The sequence below is a fragment of the Apteryx rowi genome, unplaced genomic scaffold (assembly GCF_003343035.1).
Source record: "Apteryx rowi isolate R43461 unplaced genomic scaffold, aptRow1 scaffold_18, whole genome shotgun sequence".
Classification (NCBI taxonomy): Eukaryota; Metazoa; Chordata; class Aves; order Apterygiformes; family Apterygidae; genus Apteryx; species Apteryx rowi.
Genome location: NW_020448085.1, coordinates 2,578,129 through 2,600,611, shown reverse-complemented (window position 1 = coordinate 2,600,611; position 22,483 = coordinate 2,578,129). Strand labels below are relative to the sequence as shown.

General features: G+C 43.9%; 1 protein-coding gene across 1 annotated transcript in view; it reads right to left on the bottom strand.

Annotated features, from left to right (window-relative positions):
* The window catches only part of SLIT3 (slit guidance ligand 3), a 515,694-nt gene that overhangs the window by 192,534 nt on the left and 300,677 nt on the right, over positions 1-22,483 (bottom strand). The window contains exons 7-9 of the mRNA XM_026061340.1: positions 14,491-14,527; positions 5,789-5,801; positions 1,825-1,896 (exon numbers count right to left, since the gene is read on the bottom strand). Coding sequence (XP_025917125.1) covers positions 1,825-1,896; positions 5,789-5,801; positions 14,491-14,527 — 122 coding nt within the window. The remainder of the gene's footprint in view (positions 1-1,824; positions 1,897-5,788; positions 5,802-14,490; positions 14,528-22,483) is intronic.

Here is a 22,483-nt window from a genome sequence, read left to right as displayed (position 1 = left end):
TTAATTGGGAGAAGCGATGGGATGACTTGGGGATAGAAGAAGAATTTTAAACAAGAAGGAGCAGCAGAAAAAATTAAGAAATACTATTTGTTTCCTGTGTTTACCTTATATTAATTGCTATTTTGTTGACTTTTATGTCTCTGATGAAACAGATGGTGGGAAACACAGAAAACTAAACCATTTGACTGTATTTCCACCTGCCTATGTAAGTTTTTTAATCTCTGTATTGAACTGCTTCGAAGGGTACTGCATGTTATTTGGCAGTCTTTGGAGACTGAAACATCCCACTTGATATTGATGAAAGTACCTTTAGAGAACATAAGGTGAATGAATACAAATGCCAGCTTGTAAAGGTGCCCTTTTAGCCACAGACCCTAAATTAAATTTCCAGCAAATCCTTTTAGAGTGGGTCAGCATTCATGTTCTATAAAACGTGGCTCTCAGAATTCAATATAAAAGCTTCCCTTTATAAATCCTATTTATGACTTCCTTCCTTTTTTTTTTTTCTTTCTTAATTACAGCAGAGGGGATTAGTCACTGTAAGTCTCCAGGGAGCTCTCTACAAAGCCATCTCCGAAATTAAACTAAAAGGAAAATGGCAGAAGGCACCGAGCTCTGGAACCAGGCAAGACCGAGCCGAAGCTGCCAGGCAAACTTTCTGGACCACTCTGGTAGAGGGAGGAGAGGCAAAACTGCAGGAACCTTAACCCTACCCCTATCGTCTTCATCCATTCTCTTCTAAAAGACAAACAGCCACTTTCCATTTAATTACTTACACTAACATCTGTTAATGTCATCCTTTAATGAAGAAAGTAAATGTAAATCAGAGGTTATCTTACACAGATTGACAAGAGCAAGAGCCATTTTTCTTCAGTTAACTTCCCTAGAATAAAGCACGAATACACATGCAGCATCCCTGACACATTTTATTTTTGAGTAGCCTGAAAAATTTTTAGCCTGATTACAATTGCCCTTTCTTTGCTTTTAGGAGTAAACACATCTTGGCTTGTTTTATATTTTGGAGTAAAACCAAAGACACTTTCTTTAAACACAACTTTTCCTGAAGCTGTATATTCCCTACAGGCATTTAAAGGAATAATTTATTTAAAGAAAATGTTTTGGGTGGGCTATGGCTAAATTACACAAAAGTATACAGTCTAATTACAATGTCTTTGTCTTTTGCTCTACTAAGGCTGAGCAGAACTTTTCCAAAGGAATAATATCCAGCTGTAGAAAAATGGATTTGACATAAGGGAAGTTTTTATGGAAAATGTGTCAAAATTAGCGATGTTTTGTTTTGGAAAGTAAGTGAAAAGACACTCTTCGACTTTTTCTTTCAAAACAATTTCTTGTTTCAGAAATTGTTTTGAATTTCAAAAGGAAAAATGGGATTTAAACATAGGGTATTAAAAACTTAAATAATCTGATCTATCCGAGCAGTTTTTACAACTTTGGCAATATTTTAGTTGAAACAAATTTTGACCTTACAGAATTTCCTACAGGAAAAAAGTTCCAGTTTCAGTTCCTCGTAAAAACAAAATCTTGATAAAACTGGATCTTACCTATAGCTGGGTAACCAGATGAACGGCTGCAGTGGCGCCGGGGGCACCAGGCCACCCCGGGGGTCGAGCCCAGCCGCCCCGGGGAGCCCCCGCTGCCCTGGCAGCCCCCCGCCGCCCTGGCCCTCAGGGCTGGGCTTGTTTAGTCATCTTCTTCCTCAAAACAGTTTAAATTGCCAAGAGACTGAACTAAAACTTCACAAAAAGCCAAATATTCAAAGAGTTAGCTTACACTGTTGTTATTATTTTCAAAGATATTACTTACAGAGTCCTGATCTTCGGCATGTGATTGAAACTGGTAACAGGAATGCGGGTGATGTTGTTGTTGTTGAGAGTACTGTTAGGAAGAGAAAAAAAAAAAAGAGAAGAGAATAACAGACTGATCAATTATTTACATTTCTTCACCAACACTATTTACAGAAACAAACTGCTTCAGCTCTCGGTAATAAATCTGCTCAGCTGCAAACAATAATGCATGCTGACAAATATCTCCAAAATAATTTGTGACATGTCAAGATAGATACTTTTAGGGCAAAATAACCAATAACTGCATACAAATGGAGGAAGATTACTATTTCCCATGTCCTGTTCTGAGTAGCAAGAAGCATGGGAGATGAGTTTTTATGTGCTAAGGGAATTGATTCAGGCTTCATTGGCTAACCTACCGCTTTGCTTGAAAAAATGTCGCAGCTTGACTGGAGGAACATCAAACTCATCCACCACAACTTGAAAGCCTTGGACTCAAACTGTTCACTCGTACACAAAAAGGGAGCTGTTGCCTCTCCCAGGCTTGTTAACACAGCTGGCTTACACGGACGGACAGCTCAGATYGCCCTTTGGAAAACGCACGGATGGATGGGTCCTGCTTGCTTGGTTTTCTGGTGAAAAATACACGGGTAGTGGAACGGCCCATACTAAAACATTTCATGACCAAGGTGGGTAAGGTTTGCAACTGTTTTATCAGAGCAGAGCTTAAAGAGAAAATGATCTGAGCTGCTGGTCGGGACCCCTTACCGCTTCTTTTGATAAATGAACCGACGGGATTATCATCAAGTGCGTGCGCTGCTCTCGTTTATGTAGCTCCTCATTATATCCCTGGCTCGCTAGCAAATTGGAAGCTATGAGGTTTACCAAGATGGCAGGGGAAACGCAGAGCACTGCAGCCGGGCACGGCTGCCGCGCTCGGAGGGCCCCGCACTGCAAAGGCAGCGGCCCGGCTTGTCACGGGAACAGACCCGGCAGGCGGCCRCCGTCTACGACGCCAGCAGATTAAAGCTAAGCCAAGCTGGAGCCAGCTTGGACTGATGGACCCGTGTCAGCAAGCTGCGCTTTGCACCCACGCAGCAAGTGACCCTTCCCTTGCCGAACCGGCACACGAAGCGAGCTCTGTCGGAGGCGGCAGGGTTTGCCGGCCGAGCCGGGACCTGCGGGAGCTCTCCGCTGCCGGACCGTGGCAGCCACAAGTCGCACCAGTCACGCACCAGACATCTGACGAAGGTWGTAGGCCTTAGGGCATCATGGCCTGTAGCGTAACGTGCAGCATCAATTCCAGATCCTCTGGAAAACTTGATCATGTCAAAAATAGGACAAGAAACTCACAGCTCAGTACTGGGAATGCAGAGATATGTGAAGCTCTGGGTTGATGTTTTCAATTTCACAATGTGAAAAGCCTCAAATGCAGCATATCGCAAATTCACTGGATACAGTGAAAAGGGAAATGCTGTCAACTTCTGAAGCAAACCCGAAGGGAAGCTGTTATGGGTATTGGCCACCTCATTTTGCAATCCGTGCCCCACAGTCCGTACGGGCCATTGCCACCGACTTACTGCCTGCGGCTGCAGCGCTGGAAAGGCTGCCTGGGAAGGGAAGCCGGTGACTACCAGCATCCCTCTCCGGGGCTGAAAAGCTCCGTCTTTGAAGCCCTAATAATGTCATAGTGACAACACGAATGCCCCACTGTGCCAGCTTATAGGGTGTAAAATGAACTGCTCTTTCATACAATTATTACTGCTTGATTTCCTAATTTAGCTAACGATGCAGGAAAAGTCTTTTGTGGGCAGTTAACCAAATCCAAGCACATACAACAGAATTGCAAAAAGTGAACAAACCCTCTTATAAGGGTGCATATATGTATGCACCAACACACACACACCTCAATATGTATATTGATTTGCTATTTGTGATTGTGCACGCATGTTTAGAAGTTCAAGCAGGACTCAAATTGAATTTCTAATTGCACCAACTTTTCTTCTGTAAACATAAAAATATAATTCCTTCTCTGCCTCAGTTGCCTATTCCATAAAAATGAACTATGCAGCCAGTCATATGATTGTAGGAATTCATTGATAAATAACAGCCRCATGTAAAGTCAGCTCACAAGAATTAAATCACATACATAACTGATGGCTAAATAGGTCACGCAGGGCACTACAGGATTCAAYAGAAGCCTTTGAATCCAAGGGAGACTTTCTATTGATTTCCAAAGGACAGGGATTGGATTCAGACAGAATAGAAAGTGACAGCGAGCTATGGTAACTGCGGGCACAGGCCGTATCCCTCTCTCCCAGTGCAATTCTTCATCCGGACGCTGAAAGGTCAGCGTTCACTGTCTGATTCGGCAATTCAGATATATTTTTAGATTTCGGAAAATATTTCTGTTTAATAGACAAAGCATTATTCCAGTCACACCCAGTATTGCTACTCACAAAACAGCAGATGAGAAGGGCCAAGGTTTGCCCCCAATAAACAAAGGTTTCCCATAATTTGTCAACAACTTATACAGCCTCCCCTGCAAAGAATCCCAAGTTGGGGTTGAATTAATAAACTCCTTATACACAAATTTCAGGGATAACGCTAGCAGACTGCCACCGCACAAATGACTTCTTAATATATTATTTCATTGATATTTAAATGTTAACTATAACGAAGGCAGTAAGGCATCTATGATAACAGCAATTATTTCAGGACAAAGAAGGCTGAAGGCTGCAAAGGGCGCTAATCGACAGCGAACTGTCTGCATTACAGCCAGGCTGCAGCCGAAGGAGTTTAACCCTGCTGTGCTGCCGCCGCCGCCGCCGCCAAGGACGCAGCCCTGGCGCAGCGGGAGCCTTTGGCATTCGCACAGGGACGGTGCAGGCAGACAGAGCAGGGCTCTAAGGCACTTGCAAAGCTTTGTCACGCACATGAAGCCTTCCCAGCGAGGATTTTTACGAGCATGAGTCCTGACAGGGAGAAACGCACATTACACTAGTGTATTTAACACGCGACGGGAAAAAATAAATTCTGCTCCAGTTGTCTGTTAGCTGCGTCAAGGTGCCATTCTCATTTCTATCCGGCTAAGACTCAAGTGCATGGAAAAAGGTGCACAAGCATCCAGAAGCGATGAGAAACAGAAGACTTCCAGAATCCCCGGACACCTCCACAATCACATGGGGAAACTAGTATTCTGCCAGGTTCTCCCCAGCCTCCCATCTCTTCCAGAGTCCAGCACACCCATGTGCCTTGAAAATGCTCCGTCCTCTCATTTAGAAGTCCTCACCCTGCAAACTATTCACATCCGAGACGCTGAATCAGCAAACTGCGCTTATAGACAATATTATTTATGCCAGCAAACCTCCCACCCTGGGAGGCGACCTTTGACAGATCTTGCAAGCTAAGCAGAAGCGCACTGCAGCCGTGCTCAGGATCCTCCAGGGACTACTTGGAAGACGCATAACGTGGGATTAGCAAGCGTACAGGTGGCACATCCGCCGCTGGTGCGGACTCTCCTCGATTTACAACCCCGGAGGAACCGCTCGACAACCTCACTTCTCTGCCAGTAGCCCAAACTGGTTAGAGGCACACAAGGAGCTGCTGCCTTCCATGCGAAGAATAAAACTGATTTATTAACGACTAACCAGTTTTGTTTTGTTTTGTAGAAGAAGGAATGTTARCTCTGCAATCCTGCCACAATTTGAAAAGTTACCTGCCTCCTTCCTCAAACTTCTTGTGCACGTGCGATTGCATGCAGGTGCATTTATATTCTCTTCTGACATGCTCCAAATTCTTGTACACCACTGCAGTTCACTGACAAAGAGTTGTTAATTCTACATTAAATGTGCTCACGTTAAAATCATCAGCCTGCAGAAATGACGGGCATGTTTTTTATAACATTTGTGCATTATTTTATACTCCTTTCTCCATCCTCCTGAACAGGAATAGAGGTGTCCAGGACAAGATGAGAATCAAACAAAATTTCTACTCCTAATGCTAGAAGAAATCACAGAAGTTTTGTGGAAGATACTTTGGAAAAAAAAGGGAAAGGATTTAAATTTTGAACCTTACTAATAGTACAAGTATCATATTTGAAAAACTTATGAAATCTAAGCATATCTTCATATTCCTTGGACTAACTCRGAGAARAGAAATCCCAGGCTGTCAGATCAATAGTCAAACCCTGACAATTCTTTTACTGAGTACACAGAGATTTTGTTTCTCTTACTTGAAATTAAACTAATGAAAATTAAGAGCATGTAATGAATRCCAGAATAACTAGTGGCTTATTCATCCGGAATAATAATACTTTTACTGCAATACACCTACCCGCTCTGATCCAGGTAAGTACTAGACATGAACCAAAAGGATCTGCCAATGATGTCAGGAAAAGTTAAATAACATAACAGAATTATCTAAAATATTGATTATTTAAGTTCTTCAATAAATACAACATAAAACAGTAATAGTTAATGTTTTCCAGGCACATTTTAAATGGGAAAATATATAGGAAGGTCTGTTCTACTGCTGCACAAATAACTGATTGTTTGATGACAGTAATTAAATAATATCTGATATATCCCAGGTTAAAAAAGTTATGGTATCCTATGTTATCATTGGTAAAAGGAAAAAAATGCTATACAAATAGCTGTATTTCTAAATGCAAGACATATTCATAAGGTGCATATAATACTAGCTGTATTTTATATATTTTWTATATATATATATATAAAATATATCAGTACAACATCCACAGTGATATTCTCGTTTACTTACAATCTGAACRGATAAAAACAAAAGGGAAAATGGAAAATAGGCCCTGCGAGGCCAGACCTGAAGACACTCTGGTTTCTGAATGTAACAGAGGCTGCTTGTCTTTCACATTCCACTTCTGCAGCTGATTAGCACAAACAGCTAATCAAATTGAGAAATTATATGATAGATTAGATTTTTGATTAACACTTTTTCCCAAGCCTTAATAAGCATCTACCGTAGTTACCAGAGGTCTGCAGCGTTGCCCGTTCAGGTTTTTGGTGCGCACCAGGCTGCTTGTGTCGCATTCAGCCGACGATGGGATGTTGCAACATTTGCAAAATTCGCAGCTGCAAAGAGGCGTTCAGGCCCATAGACACCCACACCCACCGGAGGAAGGAATTCTGAATGCACCCACACAAATATAAATATACATAGAAACATGTTTAACACCAAGATATATACTGTCAAGTAGTGATAGGTAAATGGAGCAAGAGATCTGAAAAGGAGCCAGCTCATTTAGCGTATTTTTTCATTTTGAATGTCTTGTGCCTTTAGGCACTAGAGATTATTTAGAGGCTCTGCAAGACAGGAGATTTGCTGATGAGCCTGAACCCTGCAAACCACACTCCTCGCTTGGCTACGCCTGCTTCCACGTGTCCACGGGCTGCACTCGCCATTGAGAGGGCCACGCTTACTGCTTTTTCCTGGCTCAAAACGCTCTCACCCCACTGCAGAAAGAACAAGGTGCTGAGTTATCTCGCTGTACGATAAACCGTGTTGGGGAGCGAGACTTTGAAACGTGGGATTTGGGCCTGGAGCCGAAAAGCAGCGCGGCGAGGCTGGCGGGGAGGAGCGCRTGAGCCGCTGCAGCGCTGGTAGCGCTAACAAGTCTAACATTTCCTTCTGTCTCCTTCAATTACCCCTGGGCTTCATCACAGCGCGCTTGCCGGCTGCGTATGTAATCTGCGTGTTGTGTGTCCATAACACCATGTAATTGGCCCTAATGCAAGATGATTATCTATGTGCATGCAACGGAGAGCTACAAATGGGGTATCTGCGGGCTTGCAGCGTTCCCAGGAGCGAATTACCGTCAGACTCCCCGATTACCGCCTCTCCCATAACTGCCATGGTTTCCAGGCTTCCTATCCCCAGTGCAAACATACATTCAATAAATGAGACTGCAATATTTAGTAAGACTTAACCAAGGCAGCTCCAAGCATAATTAAAGCTCTCATGTAAATAGTTTTCCTGATAATGTTATTTGTGTTCAGGAGTGGGTGAATTGATGCCGGAAGGATGCAGCAGCTCAGCCCAGGTCCCCGGTGGGGCCGGGAAGCGAACGCAACCGTCCAGCCCCGGCAGGGAAAGCAAGATGACTTATCCGAGATGCCGAAACCTTGGGGGGATTCGGGTAAATAAAAATGTGTGAAAGGAGGTTTCCACAGTGTACTTGTGGCCTGACACCGTCAAACTTACGCAAGGTAAGTTAGACATCTCTGTCAATATTCATGCACGTAAGCAAGAGGATCTCAGGGTCTGCCTGAAACACTGGAGAGCAAACATGTCTTTAGGTGACTGCATTAGCAGCAAATTATAGCAATAATTGTGACCAAACCTTAGATCTACACGTTAGCACTTCTGTATTACTTGCTCTTAAACCTGACAGTCTCTAACTACATAAAAGGCTGTTGCAGAGGGAAAGGGAATACTCACAAGGGTTAAGCAGGCAGTAATTTCCTTAAATATCAGAAAGGGAAATTTTAGTTAGCTATAGGGGGAATGTTTCTTACAATAAGAACAGGAAAATACAGCAAACAGCTGTATACGGGGAGAGGGCAGCCATCAGTAATTGACGCCTTCAGTAACAGACCACAGAAATCCCCGGCAGGAAGGACGCAGAACTCGATGGTCCCATCGCGGGTGGGACGAGAGGCGACAACTTCCGATCACTTCCAGCCCTTAGGCACCGCCTGGTGTTGCTGGCGGCAGGGGCAGCTTAGCAATTCCAAAACCAGAATCTAAATCTATTTTTAGTAGCTAAAACCAAGACTTGGCACTTGAATTTTATCCACTGCCATAATTAAGGTTTGTAATTAACTTTAAGATTGTGGGGTGAAAGGAGCTGTATTTTCATTAGTTGCAAAATGCTATTTTTTACACAGGTCAAAAGGAATTTGCATTACATGAAATATTTACGACTTCTCGAGGCCTTGGATGAAAAAGTAAACCGGCTTTGGCACTTCGTCCCTCAGCACTGAGCAGCAGCCCTCACCCTCGACTTTCAAGGCACCCCAGAACAGCTCTTGTCAGGCAAGACCCAAAACGCCACTGCATCTCTTCTAATTTCGGTCGGTTCGGAGCGCCTCTTGTGCTCAGCCCCTTATCTCCCCCCGACCGCTTAAATTAAAGCCCACAACCACCGCGTGGGCATAGAATGAAAGCAACTGATGCTGCACTGATTAATCCATCACTCTCGGCTGTTAGGAAACATAATGATCTCACACGGGGCCTTATTCACCGTCGTGCAGCCGCTGAGCTCCGAGCTGACACCTCAAATTAGCAGCAAAAGCAATAGCAGCTGGGTTTGTGTCTCAATATTTGCACCCGACTCTAAAGCGAGTTGGCACTACACAAGTGCTATTTTTAAACACAATGTTAGCCCAGACAAATCATCTTCTAAATAGTCTCCAGGTGTCACGTAAAATCAACAGAAATAAATAAAAATAACCAGTTGCCAATTTGTGGTTTCTATTCTACTGGTAGACTTTTGCTGATGCGCTCGCAAATGTTCTCATTGCAGCAAGACAGGAACCTCGAGCTTCGTTACCTTGGGAAGCTGACGTTAGAGATACGACGAGTCAAAAGGATGCAGAGAAAAGAAAATCTTTTTTTTAGAAATGTATGAAAACATAAAATAAATAAGGTTACTAAGGAATTATGGACAAAACTGGCAGCAAAGTTTCCTAATACAATTGCCTGATCCATCTTGTTCTATGGCTGATTTTAATTTGCATATAACTTTCAGATTTTAACTGCTTAAGCTTATTATGAAGGCCAGATGTCTGTGCCAGCTTGATTTTTTTTTTCCATGGAAGAAGTGAGACTACTTTTAAAAACATGAGGCTTTGGGGAAATTGTGTTGTTGTGATAACAAATTCTGGTAATCGCTCCTTTTAAAAAAAAAAAAAACCTGTTGCATCCCGAAGCACTCAGCTTCCTTCTGTCACACCGCAAGAGTCAGTCGCACTTGCCTGCGGTGCCGGCCTTGGGCTACGCGGTCCTGCAGCGACGGCGTGAAGCCGCCGTGGCGCCTGGCCCTGCTGCGGGGACCGGCTCGGCGGGGAGCTGCGGCCGGGAGCCCCGAGGGAGGACAGGCTGGAGCGGAGCAACCGGCCAGGCAAACCGTCCGGGCGAGGAGACTGGGACAAGGAGCCTGGGTAAAGGGGTGAAAGGGGCTACAAAAATCCATACGGGACCGTACAATCAAAGATTGCACATGGGACACACGTGGGAGCAAAATTACGGTTTCTGGGAACCAACGTCTAGTGGCTGATGGTGAAGCCTTTCTAGCGTTATCTTAACCTCGGCATTTATGGGCTCTATGCACACACGGTTATCGCTGTGCCTGAATTTACTTACTTACGTCAACACATGAAGAAATAAAATAAGCTAAAACAAGATAAAGTAAGGTAACATAGAAAGAGATAAGATAAGGTACTATAAGATAAGATAAAAGTTATACAGAGAAAGGTATACAGTTAATTTAGGTGGTGGACTTCAGGTGCAAAGTCAAAAAATGGCATTCACATGGTCTTACACGACATGTCTTCCCACTCCCCTTTAAGGAGGTCTCCTCTTTCTGTGTACAGAAAGATGCATCTGTTTTCCCACACTAGCGTATCATCTCTGTTAGTTGCACCGAATACGTGTACCAGTGTAGCTCCTCATTTTTATTAATGCCTAGGCCCAGGGAGGACTGAAAAAGCTTTTTACAGAAATTTCACTCAGGTTTTCAACCTTTCATATAACATGATAATTCCAGGCAAAAACCACAAATTCAAAATTCAGTCCAGCCTAAAGAAAAATTTTAGTTTTAAAAAGCACCAGTGCAAAGACAAAAGAACACAGACTGAAATTATTTTGCTGCTTTTTATTTTTAAATTAAGGATTTTCCAAAGAATTATTTTTCTAAACTCAAAAATGGCAGAAGAAACACTGTCTTTACTTATTTTTGAATCAGGAAATTTTCTCAAGTCTTTGCCCAAAAGCTACACATTTTTCAGTACAGTTTATTGGGAAAGACAACACTGTGGTTCTAAGCCCCATGTACATCCATAAGGTTCTTTAAGTATTTGGACTCAGAGAAGGAAAAGCATTTCTGCAAATACTGAGCATGTTTTACAACGTCAGTGTGGTTTTGATGCTTCTCTTCTGGTAGGCAGTTTCCAGATTCGATACTATTTGTCTAGGACAACCAGGAACAAGTCCAACTATCATGACACCCAAACCACTGAATTCAGTGCAAATCCTGTTGCTGATTTCAGCCAGCAGTGAATCTAGTCCCTGCAATCTACTTGCTTAGGCACAGATTTTTACAGAACAGAATTGTACTTAATTTGAATATCTAAAATTTGTCCAATCCTTTAAAAATTCCTGCTTTGATATAATTAAAATAATAAAAAAAATTGCTTTACTTAATATAAAATAATTATTAAATAGATACGCTATTTGTTTAGGTTATACAGACATCACTTATACCGAATATTGAGCGCTCTGTCTTAACCTCTGCAAGCTTGTCAGATATTGCAGTTTATGGATTTCATGCTACTCCTGCCAACATTAACGGAAAGTGGACTGGGTTCTCTACAAAGAGGTCTGAAATCCTACCAGAACATATTTATCAAAAAGATGAAAAAGCATCAACGATACAAAGCCATTTCATACAAACCGTAAGTTTGATGCATCAGTTCTTCAGCAAAATAAAACAGATTCTCAGCTTCCTGCCTGAACGGTTCTTTCCGTTCAGTCCTTCCCAATGCCCAGACAGTCCCACAAACTTAATGCAGTTCAAACTAATGCAGTCCTCTCGATAATTTGAAAGGAGCAAGCAGCTTTTGCCATTTCTACAGCAAAAGGCTGAAGGCATTGGATGATGGAGATTTCCATCACCAAGGTAAAAGGTTTTAGTATAGAATCAGCTATAGTCTATTTACAGGATTCCACCAAGAAAAATTCTAAAGAAATTGATTAAATTTGGATCAGAAAGCAAAAATATCATTTCTCAAAACTGTGTTTTAATTTATCCCATCCTGAGGACATTGCAATTTTAGTGCCATAACCTAATGGAAAAAGCACCTGTTTTGACAGACTTCCCTGCCATAATGAACATATCCTTTTCACACTTTTTCAGTATAACATACCCAGTAACAGAAAAGCCATTCCAAGTGGCAGACAGAGACTGGTTCTCTTCTCAGAATTAAAGAAAGTGACAATAAATGGACGTTACGTTACGATATTAAATCTCACTGGGACTCGCACCACGCCAGCCTTTTGCCACTGCACCAGCTGCCGCAGTGCGGCACCGCCTGACGCGGCTGCGGTGCCCTGCACGCTCCATGTTGACCGCCAGGACCAAAGGAGGGACGAGCCGCCGCATCCCACCTACGCAGCACCCAGCTGCTCCAGAAGCAAAAATATAACGACGAATAGAAAGCTGCCGTAAGGTAGTGCTTTTCTAAGATGGTATTCGCTGTGCGGCCAGAGGGGTACCCAGGCCAGCACGCATCCCTCTCCCAGCTAGCTTAGGCGCTGCCGGCAGCCTGGCCGCAGCGTTCGGGTGTCAGTGCAGAAGGCTTTACAGAAGCGTCTTAAATAGCAAGCGCTTGGCATCCACGAAGAGCACGCTGCGAGAACACTCTCATCTCTGTTGCCCTCCGATGGTCGACCTACCGGGTCCTGCAGGAAAATAACCCACCTCGCTCCCACGGCCGGGGCAGCCCCCCGGGCTCCACCGCCCCGTTGCTCCCGAGACCATTGGCATTCCCACCACTGGAATGAGATGGCTGGAAGAGATCCCGGAGAGCTCCCAGCAGCGTGACGATGGACACAGTGCAGCAAGGAACTGCAAAGGATATTCTCAATTTCTGACAGCGGTCAGAGGGGGGGAAGGAAGCAAATCTTTTAAAGAGGGAATGCCCCCTGTGCTACCAAAAACCCCTCCCCAAYGGCAAGAGGGGCAGACAGGCGCGTATCTGCAGAATAATTTCAGGTTCTAACAACATGTGATGTCCTCGCATTCAATCATACAGGCTAGAAATTAAAAGTTAATACACAGGCTAATATAAATCCACATGAATGAAACAGGAAATATGTGATATACGCATTCTGTGAATTTAGCCTGGCATGTCTGAACAGTTGTTCAGGAAAAGTTACCTTTATCCATGACATGGATGTTGCTGAAAGAGCAAAGCCAACACCTATTTCCTGGACGTGGGCAATTACATGTTTCTTGGTGAAGCTGGAAAAGGATCTGCTTTCCATCAGCAAATCAACATTGCGTTTTTCTTTTACTAATACATTAGACAACACTTGTGCGCATCACACAGGAAAAAGGTTATTCAATATGTTTAAAATCACCTATCTTCAATTTTTAAATTTCTCTCAAATGCCACCTGCCCATGAGAAGCAGCAATACCTGTTTATATGCATGCATGTATATGCAGTACAGCTAAGAAACCATAACAGTTTGAATATCAGATACTCACAGTGTTTCATTTGCGTTCAGTCCACAGAGTGAAAAAGTACAAAATAAAATATACACAGAAAAGAATTCGAAGCGATCATGATCTGTTCAGGAATATTCTACGAGTGCAAAAAGCAGCTAAATAAAAGGAGCCAAATGTTCTCCATATACGCATGTTTCTCTGTAACGTCTGCACACGTACAAAATAAAACGCAGCTGCCATTGTGGATGGTCTGTCCCGTTTCAGCCTAAGAGGTCTGAGCCGAAGCGCCTCGCCTGCTTTCCGGCGCCCTGGAAGGCGAGCGAGGGTGTCTCGCAGGCGAAGTGGACCCAACCCTTTTAAGGCACCGCTGAAATTGCGCGAGGAGCCAGTAAGAAGCGCGGGGGCGCGCAGAGCGGACGAGCCCCCCTCGCCAGAGCCCGCCCAGCCCGCGGCCCGCGCGAGGCGTCGCAGAGGTGCTGCATTGCGGCAGTTTATCGATTACCGTGGGCGAGCCCAAAGCTGAAGCCCGTGAACACCACCTGCCTTCCCAGCCTCCCTGCATCGCCACCAAAAAGCGCTTTTGGCGACCGGCGCAGCCCGAGAATCTCATGGCACGAGAGGCACAAGCTGTCCTGAGTCACCTGCCGGTGCGCAAAGACCTGGGTCAGTAGGTGCCGCGTCCTTCCACCAAAGCCATCGCAACCGTCTGCCACAACGTCCTGCTCTGTTTTACCCTTGAACACATCCTGCTCTCAACCACAGACTGGCAACTGCAAACCACAGACACCTCACACCAGTTAGCACTCAAAAACAAGAGGGATGTGTGCAATTCTTAAACATTAATGGCACTAGTATTCTTTATTTCCTTCAGATTGGCCACCTCATCTGATGCTCTTTCAACTGACCAAAACATTTTCTGAGATATCTCTAAAATACTCAAGAACAACATGGTATACCACAAAAAAAGTTTCTGGATGACCTTATGCTGTTTTAAAATCCATCGTTTCTAGGGATCTGCAGGTGCCTTAAGCATGGACATCCATCATCCATATATACTGAACCAATGCATACAGGCTATTCCCTCCAAAACAGAACTCGGCAAATGAAATTCAGCCAGGATCCACCTAGTTAATATGAAATTGCTTCATTTATGACAACAGAATTGACACACAAGTTGTGATTATTGGATTTCAGATTACTTTCAAATTGTCTCATGCTTCCATCTTTAACACAGCTCTTTAATTTTTCATTTTTTTAAACAAAGAACTGGATATGCTAAGTAAAATCTAATTTACATTACTCATACGTCTTTTTAAGGTTTTTAAAAATTATTCTTCCTATATTTAACCATAACATACAGGTCTAATTAAATCTTACATGTTCTTTTCATCATATGAATGTTATACACAATATATACTTATATATGCTTATACTATATGCATACCCCTGTGAGCAGCAGAAATTAAAACCACATTATTTGACTTTAGATCAGGAGAAGCTTCTACATATGCAATTTTTCAGGTGCAAATGAAATTATCTGTTTGATCTGCAAACATAGTATCTACACATTACTGTTCCCATTTACTGCAGATACAATACTATTGTCCAAGCTAAACATTTTGGAAATTCTAATGCCAAATAATGTATAGCACCCTGTTCCCAGCAACGGCAGTTTAAGAATAAATTTTGACATGATGCTTGAAGCGGTAGACCAACAATTCTGGTACACCGAGTCCCCGCCATACTGAAATTTTACTTTCTATTTTCCGAGGAAGCAGGCTTTTGGGTCCTCTCTCGTACGAAGACTGGGTCCAGCTCCGTCTGCGCTGCTCTCCCAGCAGAGCAGAGCGACGCACCCCAGAGCAAGCGGGAGTCCCACACCTGTCACCACCTGGGGACGCCGAATGGTCTCAGGGAGCACCGAGGACGTCCTGCTGTACTCGACGCCGATATCGCGGAGACCTAGACCTGAGCCACGCGGGCACGCTGCCCCCTGCCCGGCCACGGAGACCTTCCAAAGGCCGGTGGGACAGCACCCCGCAGCCGCAGCGCGGGCAGCCAGCCGCGCGGGCAAGGCACGCAAACACCGAATTGCAGATCAGGGCACAAAACGGCCAATCGCACGCCGTGAACTTGCTGCCTCCCCTCACGCTCCGCCATCACCGCAGCCTCACCGCGAGGAGCGTCGCTCCCATCGCCGGCGCCAGCTCAGCTTCTGGCTAAGGTGCGCAGCTGCGTTCCCGCATTAAACTACAGTAGTGCGTCTGCAGGATTCGGCTGCTCACATTCATTTGACTTTCAACAGTCAGACGCTTGTTCTACATCTTTTATATTACCGACGAAGAAACCGTATTAGTCAAAGGGGAGGGAGGGCAAGTCACAAGAGGAACAGAGCACGCAAATGAAACCATTAAAACCATGGGAGAGGTTTGCCAAAATCCCTATGGCTCCGAGGGTTTTGACATCGGAGTTTCTCAGAGCAGCGACTGCAGTGCCACTAAAGGGCTTACACTATGCAGGCCATAAAACCGGGCTTCCTTAAAAAGCACATTGGTTAGTGATTCATGAAACTAATAACTCTAAACCGGCGCTGCTCTTGTCTTGGTAAGGGCTGCAGCCGGGAGGGCTCCGGGCTACTCTTAAAGGGGAAAACCTACAACCCTGGCGGGAGCAGGGAGGGAGAACGAGCACAGCATTCAAATACTACATATGCTCCAGGGGGGAAAAAATCCATCTTTTCTAAATATATAATATAATTAGGCATCCACACTGAGGGTGGACAGAAGTGCTCATCAGTCTGCTGGGACATGCCTGGAATACTGCAGGATTAGCAAAATTGCTGATCAATGAACTTATGCAAATATGCTCTCGCCATAAAAAAGAGTTACATTACATCTCTACCAGGCATCAGTGATTTTCACAGAGGCCCTCTCTTGCCCACTCCTATTTTATCTCAGCTGGGCTTTGATATAAAGCCTGTCACCGTGGTGCCATCTGGATAGCGTTCTTCTCGCTATGCTGTACTTCCAACCTCGCATTTTGTAATATGCTGTAGAACAGAGGTTATCTCAGATTTAATTTCCATATCTTGAGCAATGATGCTAGATCTCCCGCTGACAAGTATCAGCAAATAAAAACACTCCCTTTCAAGCAACCATGTACGCATCCCATTTTTCCTCCATCTATTCTTCATGCTAATGATCCATCTTATTTCATCTGGGTCCACAGGGTGCAGTAGCTTTCTAAAAGTTCTCCAGAAAAGGGCATTTCTGTAGTTCATCTTATCTCCGATTGATTTATAAAATGGAAAACCTTCCCTATAATAGCAGCCAGGTTCTTCAGGAGCATCTCTCTTTCGCTTAAAGACATACCGGGAAAGAGAAGCAGGGCTTCTGCTTGGGCCCAGGCAGGGCGTAAACTGCTGGACCTTCCCATAATGCCTGCAGGTGCTCCAGCCAGGTAATGCACTGGAGAAAGGTGGAAATTATCATTTGTCCACTGACACCTCTCTACTCCGGGAGCACCGTGTCTTGGTTGCCAAGCCTTTATTCTTATAATCATTCTTATCTTTATTCTTGCTCTGGCACACGTTGACTTCCTGTGACACAAGCTCCATGGATACTCTTAGAAAAGCCAAACTCTCTGTTCTGTGTTTCGGGAATTTCGCCTAACAGATAGACACTTCAATTACTCATACCCTGCCACTAGCTATCTGCTTTCATTTTGTTTTTATAACCTGTATTATGCACATGCAGACTGATGAAATAATTAAGGATTTTTAATTCATTTACATTTATTTGAGCTAATATACACCCTTAAATTGAAAAAAACCAACACCAATCATTCTAATTTTACTGTATGCTTGTATGAATAAGTAAAACAGCTATGCATAGCATTTTTAATAAAAATCTAATTTTCATTATTGTATTTAGGTATCTTGGCGTTGGTTAGGAATGCAACTTACAGAGTTCAAATTTAATCCTGATTGCCTCAACCAATCATAATTTCCAGTAAAATAGAGAAGGAAATCACATTCTGTGGCATTTTCAAGCTTTCATTAAGCAATGACATCTCATATATTTAGAATTATGTCATGACTTTAGCTCCCTGCCTCTCCAGGTTGGGAAAGCAAATATAAATCTTTCCATCTAGTTAAGACATACCCAGAATAGCATTTTGCAAATAAGTAAAACTGACTATACAACTGAGTATTCAGCATACAGAAGACAACCAGAGGAAAAATTAAATCTTGGCTGCAACACAAAATAATGATTCACGTTCATAAAATATCTTAGAAGTTTGCTAAGACAAAAGATATTGTGTATTATTAGCATATTCATTCATGACGTCTCTATCAGAAATTGCGCAGCTTACTTAATTTTCATAAAACACAATCGTGATAAGAGAAATGTATGAGAGTGAAAAATTAAGCATGAATAACCCTATTCCACTCGTAAAATACTTCCTGTCAATGGATGTTTTACACAGTGTACAAAAGAACCACAAAACGCAAACTGGAAGCGGCCTAGCGGGTTGCCTCATGCTCTTCACCACGCAACGCTGGTTGAAGGCAAGTTGCAAAGAAAATAGTGCAATACACTTGTAGCTGTGTGCTGAAATCAGGGGCTCGCCACGGAGGCGGTGCAAAGAGCGAGGCAGAAATGCTTGGACAGAAAAGGATATATTCATCACTGGTATAACAATTTTAATTTCTAATACTCCCATTACTATTTTTCATTTTAAGATTTCAGGGATGGAAGTATGGTGCGTTTTCATTTATATTTACATTTTTACAACCTAAAAAACACTAAGGGATTTGGTATTATTTTGTTTTGGTTATTTTAAGTTCAACTATTTAGGGTTCATTTGAATTTGAAGTTATGGCCTAAAATTGATGTGGATATTTGGGTCTCTGCACCTGCTCTTCTTCAGCACTACCTGTGAGCGCAGCACCATGATTTTCCGCACTGAAGGGGCCGGAGCTGCAGGGTGGACTCCCAGGCACTGCTTGCTGCTGCAGCCTCCTAACAACACAGTCAGCCTTCATTCACTCATTCCAGAAAGCAGGGGAACTCAGCAAAGGGGATTTTCAGGCTTTGTCCGTGCTTTGAAAGCTTTGAAGGCCGGGACAGGATATACTATATGAATGCAAGTCAAGACCTCCATTAATTAACCTGATTACCAGCAAACTCAGACCTAAGACATTCGCTACTAGCTCTGTACACTAAGAATTCATTTGTTGTTTTCTTCTTTTTAATACAATACTAACAACAGTCCTTTTAGGATAAGCTCTTGCTGTGATAAACAACTTTTGGGTGGTAAGTTTTTTTGCAGAAAATCTACAATGAACAACAAGTGTTCAAGCTCCCATCCTTCTAGCTAACATTATAAAGTGGGGGGAAAAACAGCTTTTACAAGATAAAACGAGGAAAACACTGCAGAAAAGTTGCCAACGGTGGCTCATAGTCCTTCTTATCCTGTCCACATGGCACCACTGCAATGGCACCACGCTGTTTTCAAGCTGCTTCAGTGACACAAAATAATAATAAATAAATTAAAAGGGGTTGCTGCTAAACTGAGTTCTGTGTCTTACTGAGAAATGGATCCTAGAAATACTATTATTGTCCAGCACTTCCAGACTAACGGCAATAGCAGGATCATCAGCTCAGTATTAACAGTTTATCTAGTTTGACTGGGCACGTTGAGTTGCTTTGGAATTAATTCCTTTTACTCAAGTATCCTACAAGATGAACAGGGAAATTCTGAGCTCTGAAAGAGTTTTAGCTCCTATGCACCATCGCTTCGGACATCGGACTATCAAGCTGTGGGCTAACACATTTCTAATCTGCAAAGGATCAGAACGTCTTCTTGCTGCACCCCACAAGGAATACTGGACAATTATTCTGAAGAATTTTTGTTTTGTTTTTTAATAATCTTAACTTGCTTACAGCTATACTAATAAATATTTCTCAATAATACTGTTATTGTCATATATTGCCACAGGACGTAAGTAAAAATTAAGTGAAGCAGAGCAGAAAACCTTTTCCCTCCAAAAATGACACTTCAGCCAGTGGAAGTTTCACATCAATTTTCCTTGAGTTTTCTGCACATTTCTACTCTTACAGGTCGTAATTTATTTAATAACTTTTGTCAACTCTCACAAATGCATGCCACTTTCACATTTTATTACGGTTTGAGTGGTTGCACACACCTTCTTTCTGTGTCCTGAAACGCAGGAACAAGCCTAACAAAGTATGGTTTTTTTTCTTATAAAAAGGGGGAAAGGAAGTATGCCAACAATAAAAATCCCTACCTTATCAACAAATAAAAATAAAACCTGTCTAGGAAGCTGGACAGAACACTTGATACAAAATGAAAAAACCCAGCCCCAATCCCAAACTACAAACAAATGATATTTAGGTAAGTATGCCAGTTCTGCGTGTCGTTTCTCAGACAGCGGGCAAGGGTGATCAGCAGAAGGCACCAAAGCACTTCATTCTCAACATTTTCACGGGTTTGTTTATCCAAATCCTGCAGTCACTGGTAGTGCTGGGCACCTGCCTTATGGTTGACATAGGTCAGACCACGGGATCAGGGACACCTTTTGGGACATCTGAAGCACTGAAAATTCATAAATGGAGAAGTGATTCAAAGACTGCGCCTGCATCAGGAGCCACAGTCACTCCCTGGGTCTGAACCAAGCTTCAGCTGGAGTTAGCAACTCATTGCACTGCCCCCAAGGATAATCCTGGTAGCGCAAAACCATGTTAAAATATGTTTAGAGTACTGTAATTTATTACAAATTTCAGTCTTGTTTTCATTTCTGGCTCTGCACTGTGTATTGGTATAGGAACTTACTCATAACACTGAAAAAGGAAAATGAAAGTAGTAAACTAAAACTGTGTGCTTGACAGCCAGAAATAAATAATACAGACCATGAAGCGCTCTTTATTTCCAGGATAATTGCATAACTTCCTTCTGTTCCCCCACCTACCAAAGCACCAAGCTCCTTACGCTAATAGTTCCTGAGGAGTACAAGCTGAATGAAAAATGCAATCCAGAAACAAAAAGTGCTTTAAAAAAAGTGTGTTGTTAATTTATTTTCTGGGTAACACTAAGCATTTTGTCTCTGCCCCAAGTAATCTATAGAATTTAGGATGTAAAGACACAGGTGTGGGGAGAAGAGATCCAGAAATGTAAATGTTTGATATAAGAAAGGTCACAAGATTTCAGTCAGTCAGATAAAAAAATACACTTTTTGGTACCCTGCAAACTGTTCAAATAGATTACTTAGATAAAGAGTTTTTCCCAGAATCATTAGCTATTAGCTACAGAATCATTAGCTATTTGCTACATGTTACATTATAAGTTAAAATATATCTGCATAAAATATACATAGCAAGCTGTGCTCTGAAATGTTATCTGGATGTCCTTTGGTTTCACTTGTTAATACTCTTTGATGGTTCAAAATGCTTTTATTTTTTAATGGTTATGACTGCTGTACAACTGAAGATACTATATCCTCTGGGGCATTAAACAAATTTATTTTGTTTGAGAGACTTAAATGCTCAAACTTTCTTTGAAGAAAAGCTTAGAAAAAATTTCAAATTAGGTTGGAAGTACACAGCTCAAATTGTGTGACTGCAAGAAAAATACCTTTAGAAATAAATAGTATCAATCCATCTCCTCATCTCTTAGAATTAAGATTGATTTTTTTTCTCTAGCAGCATGTCTGTGCTGCAAATTAAAAATACATAAAAGAACTGATTATGATGTATTTTATACAGTAAGAAGAAATTCTCCTCTTCTCCCACCCACAAATAACTACTGTAGAATTAAGCAACTATAAGCAGAGAGATAAATAAACTAATTCAACATTTACTAGGGAGCAGAAATGCATCCCCAGGAACTTCTCCAGAGCCTACAGAATTCAGTATAATACAAAAAAGGCTCCATGATTTTCCAGCCTATCTTAGTGAAAGCTACAGCACAGTCTAGTGTCAGTGGAGGACTGATTCACTCCCTGCAGGTACAGGAAAACAGTCCAGCAAAAAATAATTAAAAAAAAAAAGAGGCCAGTTTCATAGGAGACCGCGATCTTTTTGCTTCCTTCCTTTTCTTTCCATACTGCTCAGTCTGGCAGACAAGTAAAACTTTATGGTGGCAACACACTTTTTCTACAAAGCGCTGTTCACGTTGAATTTGGACAACGCCCTTGATCAAGGCAGTTCCTAGCGCAGCTCCCATCCGCTCCTAGACGCCTCCTGCTAGCTCGGCACGAGCGACACGCAGCCCCGGAGGAACCCCGGCAGCCGAGCCGAGCCGAGGCAGGGCGGCCCGGAGGCGCCCACGCGACCGCGTTCGGCAGACGAGCGCGGACAGCCCCCTGGCCATCGGGGAAGCGGAACTGCAGAACTGATGGCAAACGCCCGTTCTCGCCCCGGCGGGACGCAGCCCCGGCGCAGGCGGTGCTGCCGCAGGGCCGGGCGAGCGGCACCAGTGCTCAGCGCGTGGGACGCGGGCCCCGCTTCGCCCGCCTGGCCCGCGCCGCCGAAGGCGAAGGGCAGCTCCCCCGCGCCCAGCTGGGCTGCGCGCCCCCGAACGCCCCATCGGCACTGCGCCACCGCCGACTTCCCTCCGCGCTGGATTTAGGGGGGCTCTCTTCCTTCTCCGCTTCCCGCTCTGGCTTAGCGCTGCACGTTTTTGGAAGTATTAACGCTTTCAGGAGCGCAGCACTGACTCCCAGGTAACAGGGAAGCCCTTGCCTCAGCCCGCCCAGGCGAACCGTACTCCGGCAAAGGTCTCCTCACGCGAGCGAGCCATGGCGAGCAGCAGGCAGGTTACCTGCCGGCGCAACGTCACATGACGTCACTACAAATTCAGTGTGCCTTGCGCCCGTTAGAGTCAGGTTTCCCTGTCAAACCCGACTCCTTTTTGGCCAGGGCTGCCACTTGGTGAAGTCCGTGGCGCGCGAAGAGCGCACCGCGGCCGGTGCCCCCGCGGCCCTGGCACTCCCCAAAGCCAGCGGCGCGCCGAGCCCCCGCTCTGCCCCCTCCCTCCCTCCCTCCCTCCCTCCGGCGCAGCGGCACCACGGCCAGGCCGCGGGCTCCTCGTGAGCGAGGCCGGGCGCGAGGCCCCCAGCCCCCTGCGCTGCGGCTGGCGCCTGCCGCTGCTCGCCCGGCCCCAGCCCCG